Below are 10,631 nucleotides of genomic sequence, written 5' to 3'. Positions count from 1 at the left end.
GTTTTTTGTTTGGTTGCAGAGTGAACGGAACGGAGCGTGACTGTGAGAGCGGGATGGGAACGGAGCGGCTCCGTCCGGTTGATTTTTTGGAACGGAATGATTCCGGATCTGAGGAGAATATTCACTAATTGGAGCCATTCGTTCCGTTCTAGTTACTTTGTAACCAAACAGCAACAAAACTGGAACAAAACGGCTCCGTTCTACTTGGCTCTTCAACCAAACACTATAGTATTTAGGGAGCGCATAGCAATATGGTCGTTTCGCTATACGGAGACGTGTTGAGCATGTTTTCTATTCGTAGGCTGGCTCTCCATGAATAATCTTATCTTGTCTAAAACGTATTTCTTTCGGAGCGCCAGAGATTTGGCTTCCCGTATCTTCTTCGTCTTCATGCACCTTCGATCTGTCCGTACGTGTGTCTCGATGCAAGCTCTTGAATTAGCTTTAATTTCTTCTCTGGCTTTGGCCGGTAATAACCATGCATGTCATGGAAAACTTTGAATATGCATGCGGATTTCATCAATTTTAGACTTTCGGCCAGAGACCTTCTTCCCAGCAACGTTAGTTCCAAATGAATTTGTCGAAATGGAGATCAATGATCTTATTACGTAGATATATGTACATTTAGCTCGAGATTTAAATTTTATACACACCGGAGACTCTTTTATCCTGGTTGGTAAGATAGATCAACCGACCAAAAACTAAAAAAAAAAAACTTGCCCGCGCCCTCCTCCTCCACTTCCTTTCATTCGTACGTAGCCACTAAGATCGAGAAGGAAGAAAGCTGCTTGCTTTGGCCACTTTATAAATTTCGACCAGCTGTTTCTCTCAAAACTTACCTACGTACAGAGACGACACACACGGGAAACCAAAACCTTCTTGTCGATCCGGCCGGCTGCTGCTGCGACGCAACGCAAGCCACCACCATCAAAATTCAAAAGCCCCTGCCGAACCCGAACCGGCCGGCGCACCAGCAAAAGCCCTCGACGTCGCTCATCCGGTCCGGCCCCCCTTTCCACCTTTCCTTAATTGTTAAGTCCCCTCTGCCAGTGCTAGTGGGGCTTCAGTTCCGCCTTCAAATACTCCCCCGACCTCCTCGTCCCATTCGTTCCATTCCGTGATTTCCATCCCATCCCATGTACACCACCCACACCCAACAGCCTTAGCTTCTCTCTCTCTCTCTCTCTAAGCGCAAGTGAAGCAAAAGCAAGCCACGGTAGTGCTCCGCGCGCCGGCCGGGGGCGGCGGCAGCATATGGAGCCGGGGCTCGGCAAACGCCTCATGACCGTGCTCCATGCCGTCTACCACATGATGCGACGTGGCCTGTGCCGCAAGCGTCTCATGATGGACCTCCACCTCCTGCTCGGCCGGGGCAAGCTCGCGGGCAAGGCGCTCCGCGACCTCCTCACCGCCGCCTCACACCACCAGCACCACCACCACATGGTCGTGCCGCGTCCGCCCTCCCGCGCGCCCCCCACCGCCGCCGCGGGCCTCTCGCTCCCGTCCGACCCCCAGCCCCAGGTCGACGTGCAGTCGTTCAACTCCTGCACCGCCGCGCCGTCATGCTCCTCCGGCAATAACAATGGCGGCGGCGTCGCACGTCCGGCCGCCGCCGGTGGCCTCGGACGCGCGTTGCTCCCCTTCAGGATCCGCGGCCGCCGCGGCGCCTCCGCAGCCAACGGGTGCGGCGACGACGGGCTCGTCCTGGCCCAGGTGGCGCGCGCGCTCGAGACGATGCATGATGCCGCCGACGACGTCGCCGTTCACCCGTCGCCGTTGGCGGCCGCCGCCGGAGCCACGCCCTCGCCCATGCTGGCGCTTAGCCTCGGGCGCAGCCCCGCCGGAGCCCGCCGCCTGCGCGTCACCGACTCGCCCTTCCCGCTCGACCCGCCCGAGGGTCTGGACGCCCGCGCCGACTCCACGTTCGACGCCTTCATCACCAAGTTCTACGAGACTCTCCGCCTACAGCAGGCCGACGCCACGCCTGACAACCGCGCGCGCCGCTAGCTGTCCATCCAGCACGGACGCGGGACGCCGCGCCGCCCGCATGGCTACAGCGTGCATTGCATGCATATGGCTATGGGCGCGGACCGCGGAGCACGGGGGCCTATAAATAAAATAATATATACTCCTGCTACTGTCATGCGGGCCCGATCTGTTTTACTGCCTGCATGTGTAATTTTACTTTACTTTCCTCGTCCGTGATAATCGATCTCGAGTATAAGATAGGGTCGGTCGGTGAGGAGACGAGAACAAGCAAGGCTGGGTAGCTGCCTCATATCTATATCGATCTGTCTTTCATATGTATATATGAGATGAAATGCTATAACTTCATTCTCAGCATTTCAGTCAACATATTTCTTTATATATATATATATATATATATATATATATATATATATATATATATATATATATATATATATAAAAATATAAATAGAGACAGAGAGAGAGAGATCTCGATGCATCATCGTCATACATCCGATGCGAAAAGCGTACTATAGACACGAGACACCGAAGAGCATGTATATATGCACCTTTCTGCTGTAGGCCAAGAGGCCATATATATCCATGCGTGCCGAAGTTTAGCTGAAATGCTTGTGTTTATTACGGTGGAACATGCCCGTTTTTTTAAACTATGAGATTAATTCACTCTCTTAATAGCGTATGTTGGTGTCGTATGCAGAGACGAGTATGCGACTCCGGTCGGCGATCGGTCATGTCGCATCCTACATAATGTCGTTACATCGAGGATCGCTGGATACCCGAATATATTGAGCGTTACATTTTTTTTCTCTTTAATTACCTTTTGATTCGCTATCCTCTCAAAAGGGACTGTACTGTGTGCCAACAATCTCTTTGGTACACGATTTGGCAACATTTCCTCGGGCATTCTATTCTTTTTTATATATACGTATAAGAGGAGAATATACTCCGTATATATCTGCGTAGATGCATGATCCATCATCATATATATCCACAAGTACGCACGCACGTAATGCGTGCAACGTATATTCAGGTGCGGATGGGTCGGTCGTTGCGTTGTTCGTTCAGTTCACTGGCCCCAGCTTTAGGTACGTCAACGTATGCAAAATTAGTAGTGGGTAAAAGACTGGAGCTGCATATATGTTTTGTATATTGTTAATCACACAGATACTCAAATAATTACCACAACCAAGTTACCAGTACCATAAACAGAGTCCTAGTCTGCTACTGCTACAACTACTTTGGTAATTTGTATGCGAGTATGCGGCTGCAGCAAGATGTTGGTACTCTCCTTCTAGGAGACGCCTCTGGCATAGGCTTTAGACTGTCTTCAGCGGTTAACCCTAAATTTCTCCCCCTATATCCCACTGCCACGTCAGTATTCTCTTCCCCCTATATCTCCACCCTGTACAGCGGTTCCCCCTAAATACTTCCCCTATACTCCACTATAATCATAAAATACTATTTTCCATACCTATTCACCATCTATTATCAATTTTTTCCCAACTAATAAATACTTTTGTACACACAAACCGAGACAAGGGGAGCCCTTGTGGTATCCCTTGATGTAGGGTGCGCACCCACCAGCCGCTAGCACTGTAGCAGTGCTAGGGGGCACCGTTGTAGCGGTAGAGGGAGCGGTAGAGGGAGGCCTGTAGCCGTCACAGAGAGGGGAGGGGGCGCTAGCGTCCACCGTTGAAGAGAGTCTTACACATCGATGCTTCAAACGGAGAGTCTTCAAGGCACCAGTTCCCACGAAAACAGAGTTTGTTTTTGGCCTAGGGCCATTGCGACACCTAGGCCCTGTTTGTTTCGGCTTCTGACAGCTTCTGGCCACCAAAAGCTGCTGCGGACTGCCAAACGCTCAGCTTTTCAGCCAGCTTCTACAAAATTCGTTGGGGCAAAAACCATCCAAAATCAATATAAACACATAATCGGTTGAGTCGTTGTAATAGTAGGAATACGTCACTTTTTAGATACTGCGCCTATGAACAACTTTATCTTCCTCCACAGGTAATCGTAATGATACCCAGATTCTCTCCCACAGCCAGATTCTCCCCACAGCCAGATTTTCAGAAAAGCTGGTCAGAAAAAAGCTGAACCAAACAGGCCCCTTGTATACTATCCCTTTGTAGAAAATATAAAAAAAAGGAGGGGACACGAACGCCCCTGTTGTTTAAAGAAAAAAACACGGATTGTACTTTTGATGTATTCTAGTCCTGGGGATTCCAATCCTCTATCTCACGTTTACTGTATACTGAACTATTCACAATGTATACATGGGGTTGAAGCAAAGAGTCATGATGCCTTGTAGTAAACCTGGTGAAATATGAAAATATACAATTTATAGTGGTTTAAGTGTAACGACGCTTCTTAAAAAAAGAGAGTAATGTCCATTTAGTAGACTATTTCTTGCATCACAAAAAGAAACGCACAGGATTATTGACAAGGCAAAACATGTATTTTGGGCAGGCAGAATTGGCAAGGGTATGATTGAGCATACAGTCTACAAACCAAACTCTGCGGATGAGGACCATACAAGAAGGTACTATTTCAGTATTTCCCCATATAGGACAAGGGAGCAAAAAATATTAACTATCACGATGCAAAATATCATAGCAGAATTGATGATTATACACAAAGTGACGAAAATAAACAAATAGAACCATAAGTTAGAAAAGCATGTAATATGCACAGCTCTGCCTACAGGCTTTGCTAAAGTGAAAAATGCTATAACTAACAGATACATGAGCAAAGAGCAATAGTTCTTACCTTTATTTCCCTGTTGGATAGTCCAACTATCAGCCTTTCATCCCAGGGCAGTATCGAAGTTATAATTGAGTCGCAAGTAATGGAAGCGACGTCTCGGAGTTCTACCTCTGACTCATCATCCAACAACTCCTATGGAGTTAACAGAAGGGAAAGAAACCAAAGTACCAGTTAGATCTAAGCAGGACCTTTTCATGGAAGACTATAGATCAACAAAGCAAGTAACATACCTGGATGTTTATGACTTTATCCCATCCACCAGTATAGAGCCATTTGCCACTCAATTTAACTGCATAAACAGCACCATTTTGAAGCTTTTCTGATTTGACAAGCACATCGTTCTTCCAGACCTGGTTTCAGGAAGAGGGAACCAGAACACTTAAAATTTTAGAAAAGAATGTCATCAGGATTTAGGGGAAAAGAGTATGCCAAACACTTTGGGAATTGGGATAGCAAAGTCTAAGGTTCATGATTCAGGTTTAGATCAACCTTAAAATAGCCATTCTCATATGACGAGGCAACAAAATTGGTTCCTGCTGAAATCGACAATACAGGGGCTATGCTTCCTGCTGCATCATCTTCCAGGACAGACAATGGTGTATGATCAGTGAGCCACCATAAACGAATGGTACCATCCCAACTTCCACTGTAAAGAATACCACTGGCCACTGCAAGGCAAGACACAGTTGATTTATGACCTGTCATAGTGCAGCGAAGTGAATAATCCTGCCAAAGTAGCATAGTGAATTAACTTCACAGAACATGGTTGAATTATGTTGAATTGACAACAAACTCATTAAAAAATATGAAAACCAAAATGGGGATAGCTGTTATTTACTCCCTCCATTCCAAATTATAAGACATTTTGCCTTTTTGTTAGATCCATAGCTTTTGCTATGCACTTAGATATATACTATGTCTAGATGCACAGTAAAAGCAATGTATCTGAAAAATCCAAAGTGTCTTATAATTTAGAACAGATGGAGTATTAGATATAAAAACTCAATGATCCAAGGTAAAAAGAGCATTCATATGAAAACACATTCTAGTACAAAGCATTAATGAAGCAAACATTAGTACCTCTAGTGACCAAGCCTTGATAGTTTTGTCTCTGCTACCAGTGTAAAGATAACCAGTTCCAGAGACAGCCAAGCAGTTAACCCCTCGATAGAGCCAATCGTTATGTTCATACCATTTATTCAAAGGTTCTTCCTTCAGAGTAGAATCCACACGCCAGACAAAAATTCCGCTGCCACTGTCTCCACTTATACAAAGAGAATGGCTATCATTGTCAACAACAACTATTGCTGTGATTTTGTGTTCATGACCCTTCAAACAATGCACATGAGAGAAGTCCTATGGAACAAATAAAACCAATAAAAATATCAAGAGAAGCCACATTAAAACTAGGAAATGAAGTGAATTGAAATATAATTATGAATGTGTACTGTGATTTCTCATGGCAGGAGAAATTTGTCTTATTTCAAGAATGATGACCAATTAAAAAATTATCCAGAGAGAATAGTAACAGGTTCGTACCTGCAGTGACCACACATTGATAGTTTTATCATAAGAAGAGCTAAACAAGAACCCACCTGCAGTGAAAGAAAGAATGAAAATAGGCAGTTCTTGAGCCAGCATTACAAAACCCTCTGAACACAAGAAAATGACAAACAAAATAGCAAATGTTTTAGATATATCTATTAGCAGTGTTGGATTTTTACCTCCAACAGCTAATCCTGTTACACAATCACGGTGGGCAAGCAGTGTTGATGATTTAAACACTCCGACAGACTGTGGACCATCGATTCCTGACAAATCATTTCCGCTATTGTTTAAGAAACCATCATTACTTCCATGATCCTGATTCGAACTGTTGCCATCAGCTCCTCGAGACAGTTGTGTTTTATCATCTGACTCAACAGCACCAGAATCAACAAACATGGAGGATAACTCCCCAAGGAGTAAACATCTAAAACTCTTCTGAGCTGCAACATCATCATCAGGAGCTAAAGTAACATCACCAAATTTTGTCAACAAGCCTCTAATACATTTCCAAACATCAGCAATCTCTGGACGGGATTTTGGATCATATCTCAAGCACGATGCTATAACTGCAGCCAATGGTTCAAGTATAGTACCAAGCAATGTGGCATCAAGCCTTGTAACCACTTCCTTCTCCCAATCATCATACAGTCCTTCAGAGTTCCAACCTGCCACAGGCACAAGCTGTTCATCCCTAGTAAGAAGTGCCACGAACACACAACCCAACGACCAGATATCCGAGGTACAGCCAACCAAACCATCAAAATCACGACCCTCCGTCCGCAACGTGTCACCTAGCACTGCCGCCACCTCTGGAGCGATGAAAGCTCGAACACTGTTCGAGCTAGCCCCAGCTTGGACTCCCCGGCACAAGGCCAACGCCTGATTCAAATCAAGCATGCAGTGCCCAAAACGATCGAGGCAGAAGCAGTCCAGCCCGAGGCACCCCAGCACCAGCCCCTCGCTGTGCAACCCCATGATCACTTCACATGCCTCCATTACAAGGAATCCGGCCCGCACCACCGTCTCCTCTCTATTGATAATCTCCTCCTCCAACAATTGGGAAACCGTACGTGGGTGCCGTTCAGAGACCATCCATAGTGGCGGCGCGTGAGGGGACATCCAGACACCGTAGAGCCTGCTCACCATCCGTGCTAGCCTCGCGGAAGAGGCGATCAGACCGGCCAGCTCCTCCTTGGTCGCGTCGCTGAGCGCGTCGACCGCGGCGAGGACCCGCGTCGCGTGGCTGGGCCGGTAGAATTCGGCTTCCTGCTTCGTCGGGGGGACTGGTTGGGTCTCGATCGGGAGGAGGCTCACGGGGCGGCCCCGCGCGCAGAACCAGGGCGCGCCGAGGTCGGAGCCGAGGGATCCGAACGCGAGGTGGACGGGGCTTGGCTCGGAACCGAGCGGGGAGGCGGACTCGGGGAGGACGGCATGGCGGAAGCGCGAAAGGAGGCGCGAGTGGGCGGCGTGGAGCGGATGGGGGTGGGGAAGCGGCGCTGTGACGAGGGTGGCGGCGCTGAGAGCATGCGATGGGGAGGGGAGAAGAGTGAGGAGGGCGAGGTTTTTGGGGAGGGAGGAGGGGCCGAGCGCGCGGGCGTAGGGGACGCACTGGGAGCAGAGAGGGCAGCGGAGGGAGGAGGCGCCTGCGGCCGCGGAGGCGGGCGGGAGGGCCGCGATGCAAGACCCGCAGAGGGAGTGGCCGCACGGGAGGACGCGCGGCACAACGGAGGCCGCGTCGAATGGGGAGAGGCACACCGGGCACTCGGGAGGTTCTGCATCCACCGGTGGCGCTGTGGTTGGCATGGTCGTCGTCTCCTCGAATCGGCGAGACTGGAAGCCGGGCGGCGGCCTGCGGCCGGCGGGTAGATATTAGCAAGGTGTATTCGGAGTTGCGGAGAACATTTCTACTGTTTTTTGTTGACCAACGAACAGCAGCCAAACAAAGACTTTCCGTTCCGGTGTGCATGCTGCACACTCCCGTAGTCCCGTTATTCTAAATTTAATTAACTTGATTTATTAAAAAATCATAATTATTATTTATTTTTATTATCATATCGTCTAACATATAATATGCTTTTAAGTATGGCTTCAATTTTTTATTTTTTTTAAAAATGAATAAATCGAACCAATCAAACTTAGGAAAAAGTAAAACGAATTTATAAATTATGATGGAAGGAGTTCGTAAAAATAAAAAAGTTTGGTTTTAACCTCTTCTAGATGTCCAAACGTGACGTCCAGTCTGGCATGGGCATGCGCTCACCGGCCTATTCAGAGCGTGCCAGGTGCGACACGGGATCTCTCGACCAAAAGGCATGGCCCGGTGGGTACTCGAGCGGGTCATGTCATACCATTGGCCCTGACAGCCCATCAGTACAGGACCGGGGCTGGCCCGAAGATCACAGAAAATACATATATACTGGTATATAATAGAATTCACAAAAAACACAAAAGACCACACAAGAATTGAATGAAGGAATAATATTTGAGTTGTGTCGGGGACCATAATTAGGGGTATCCCCAAGACTCCTAATCTCAGCTGGTAACCCCCATCAGCACAAAGCTGAAAAGGCCTGATGGGTGCGATTAAGTCAAGGCTCGGTCCACTCAAGGGACACGATCTCGCCTCGCCCGAGCCCAGCCTCGGGCAAGGGCAGCCGACCCCGGAGGATTCACGTCTCGCCCGAGGGCCCCCTCAAGCAACGGACACACCTTCGGCTCGCCCGAGGCCCAGTCTTCGCCGAGAAGCAACCTTGGCCAGATCGCCACACCGACCGACCGTATCGCAGGAGCATTTAATGCGAGGATCGCCTCACACCTTATCCTGACGCGCGCTCTTCAGTCGACAGAGCCAAAGTGACCGCAGTCACTTCGCCGCTCCACTAACCGGCCTGACAAGAAGACAGCGCCGCCTGTGTCGCTCCGACTGCTGTGCCACTCGATAGAGTGAGGCTGACAGCAGCCAAGTCCGGCCTCAGGCGCCATAGGAAACTCCGCCTCGCCCGACCCCAGGGCTCGGACTCGGGCTCGGCTCCGGAAGACGACGAACTCCGCCTCGCCCGACCCTAGGGCTCAGACTCGGCCTCGGCCCCGAAAGACGACGAACTCCGCCTCGCCCGACCCCAGGGCTCGGACTCGGCCTCGGCTCCGGAAGACGACGAACTCCGCCTCGCCCGACCCCAGGGCTCGGACTCGGGCTCGACCCCGGAAGACGACGAACTCCGCCTCGCCCAACCCCAGGGCTCGGACTCGGGCTCGGCCCCGGAAGACGGCGAACTCCGCCTCGCCCGACCCCAGGGCTCGGACCCAGCCTTGGCCTCGGACGACGATCTCCGCCTCGCCTGACCCCAGGGCTCGGACTCGGGCTCGGCCCCAGAAGACGACGAACTCCGCCTCGCCCGACCCCAGGGCTCGGACCCAGCCTTGGCCTCGGACGACGGTCTCCGCCTCGCCCGACCCGGGGCTCGGACTCGACCTCGACCTCGGAGGAGCCTCCGACCCAGGGCTCGGACCGACCACGTCACAGGGGGGGCCATCATTACCCTACCCCTAGCTAGCTCAGGCTACGGGGAACAAGACCGACGTCCCATCTGGCTCGCCCCGGTAAACAAATAATGATGGCGCCCCGCGTGCTCCATGACGACGGCGGCTCTCAGCCCCTTACAGAAGCAAGGAGACGTCAGCAAGGACTCGACAGCCCCGACAGTTGTCCTTCCGCAAGGCTCCAGCGCTCCTCTGACGGCCACGACATCACATGAACAGGGTGCCAAGACCTCTCCGGCTGCCACGACGGCATGTACTTAGGGAGCTAGCTCCTCTCTGCTAGACACGTTAGCACACCTCTACACCCCCCATTGTACACCTGGACCCTCTCCTTATGCCTATAAAAGGAAGGTCCAGGGCTCTCTTACGGAAAGGTTGGTCGCGCGGGAGGACGGGACGACGCGCAAAGTCCCTCGCTCCCTCCCACGCGAATGCTTGTAACCCGCTACTGCAAGCGCACCCGACCTAGGCGCAGGACAACACGAAGGCCGCGGGTTTCCCCTTTTGCCTGTCTCCCTCCTTTTTCCCCCCTTCGTGCTCCGTCTCGCGCCGACCCATCTGGGCTGGGACACGCGGCGACAATTTACTCGTCGGTCCAGGGACCCCCCAGGGTCGAAACGCCGACAGTTGGCGCGCCAGGTAGGGGCCTGCTGCGTGTTGACGAACAGCTTCCCGTCAAGCTCCGGATGGGTAGTCTCCAGCAACCTTTCCAACCCAGGATGGTGCTCCGTTTCGGGAGTCTTGAGTTCATGTCCCTCGACGGCAGCTACGACATGATACTCCTTCCT

The 10,631-nt window shown here is 50.7% G+C and overlaps 2 protein-coding genes across 7 annotated transcripts; one reads left to right on the top strand and one right to left on the bottom strand.

The window, feature by feature from the left end:
* The first annotated feature begins 1,039 nt into the window (after nucleotides 1-1,039).
* Nucleotides 1,040-2,348, top strand: LOC111589984 (uncharacterized). The gene has a single exon (XM_023300924.2). It carries the CDS (start codon nucleotides 1,255-1,257, stop codon nucleotides 2,005-2,007), a length of 753 nt encoding a protein of 250 aa, XP_023156692.1. The 5' UTR covers nucleotides 1,040-1,254; the 3' UTR covers nucleotides 2,008-2,348.
* Nucleotides 2,349-3,113: 765 nt separating this feature from the next.
* Nucleotides 3,114-8,236, bottom strand: LOC103634940 (Protein translocase subunit SECA2 chloroplastic). 6 transcript variants are annotated; one of them, XR_004851906.1, is made up of 7 exons: nucleotides 6,480-8,208; nucleotides 6,295-6,350; nucleotides 5,836-6,111; nucleotides 5,245-5,453; nucleotides 4,986-5,105; nucleotides 4,759-4,887; nucleotides 3,114-3,869 (listed from the first exon to the last, which is right to left on the bottom strand). XR_004851906.1 is itself a non-coding variant. In XM_008657517.3 (7 exons), exons 1-7 carry the CDS (start codon nucleotides 8,104-8,106, stop codon nucleotides 3,783-3,785), a joined length of 2,532 nt encoding a protein of 843 aa, XP_008655739.1. In that variant the 5' UTR covers nucleotides 8,107-8,208; the 3' UTR covers nucleotides 3,114-3,782. The 6 variants fall into 6 exon arrangements, 2 of the variants coding, with proteins under 2 accessions (XP_008655739.1, XP_008655740.1); XR_004851907.1 differs by having other exon boundaries at nucleotides 5,245-5,423; XM_008657517.3 differs by having other exon boundaries at nucleotides 5,245-5,481.
* Between the last annotated feature and the right edge of the window lie 2,395 nt (nucleotides 8,237-10,631).

The sequence above is a fragment of the Zea mays genome, chromosome 8 (genome assembly GCF_902167145.1).
Source record: "Zea mays cultivar B73 chromosome 8, Zm-B73-REFERENCE-NAM-5.0, whole genome shotgun sequence".
NCBI lineage: Eukaryota > Viridiplantae > Streptophyta > Magnoliopsida > Poales > Poaceae > Zea > Zea mays.
Note: the sequence above shows the minus strand (reverse complement) of the source record. Positions and strands in the feature narration are given on the sequence as shown.

Coding starts and splice junctions, on each gene's coding strand:
- LOC111589984 (XM_023300924.2), top strand. CDS start 1,255: ATGGAGCCGGGGCTCGGCAAACGCCTCATGACCGTGCTCCATGCCGTC.
- LOC103634940 (XM_008657517.3), bottom strand. CDS start 8,106: ATGCCAACCACAGCGCCACCGGTGGATGCAGAACCTCCCGAGTGCCCG. Junction 5,106..5,244: donor ATGAGAATGGCTATTTTAAG/GTTGATCTAAAC, acceptor TCCTGAAACCAG/GTCTGGAAGAACGATGTGCT. Junction 4,888..4,985: donor ATAAAGTCATAAACATCCAG/GTATGTTACTTG, acceptor TTAACTCCATAG/GAGTTGTTGGATGATGAGTC.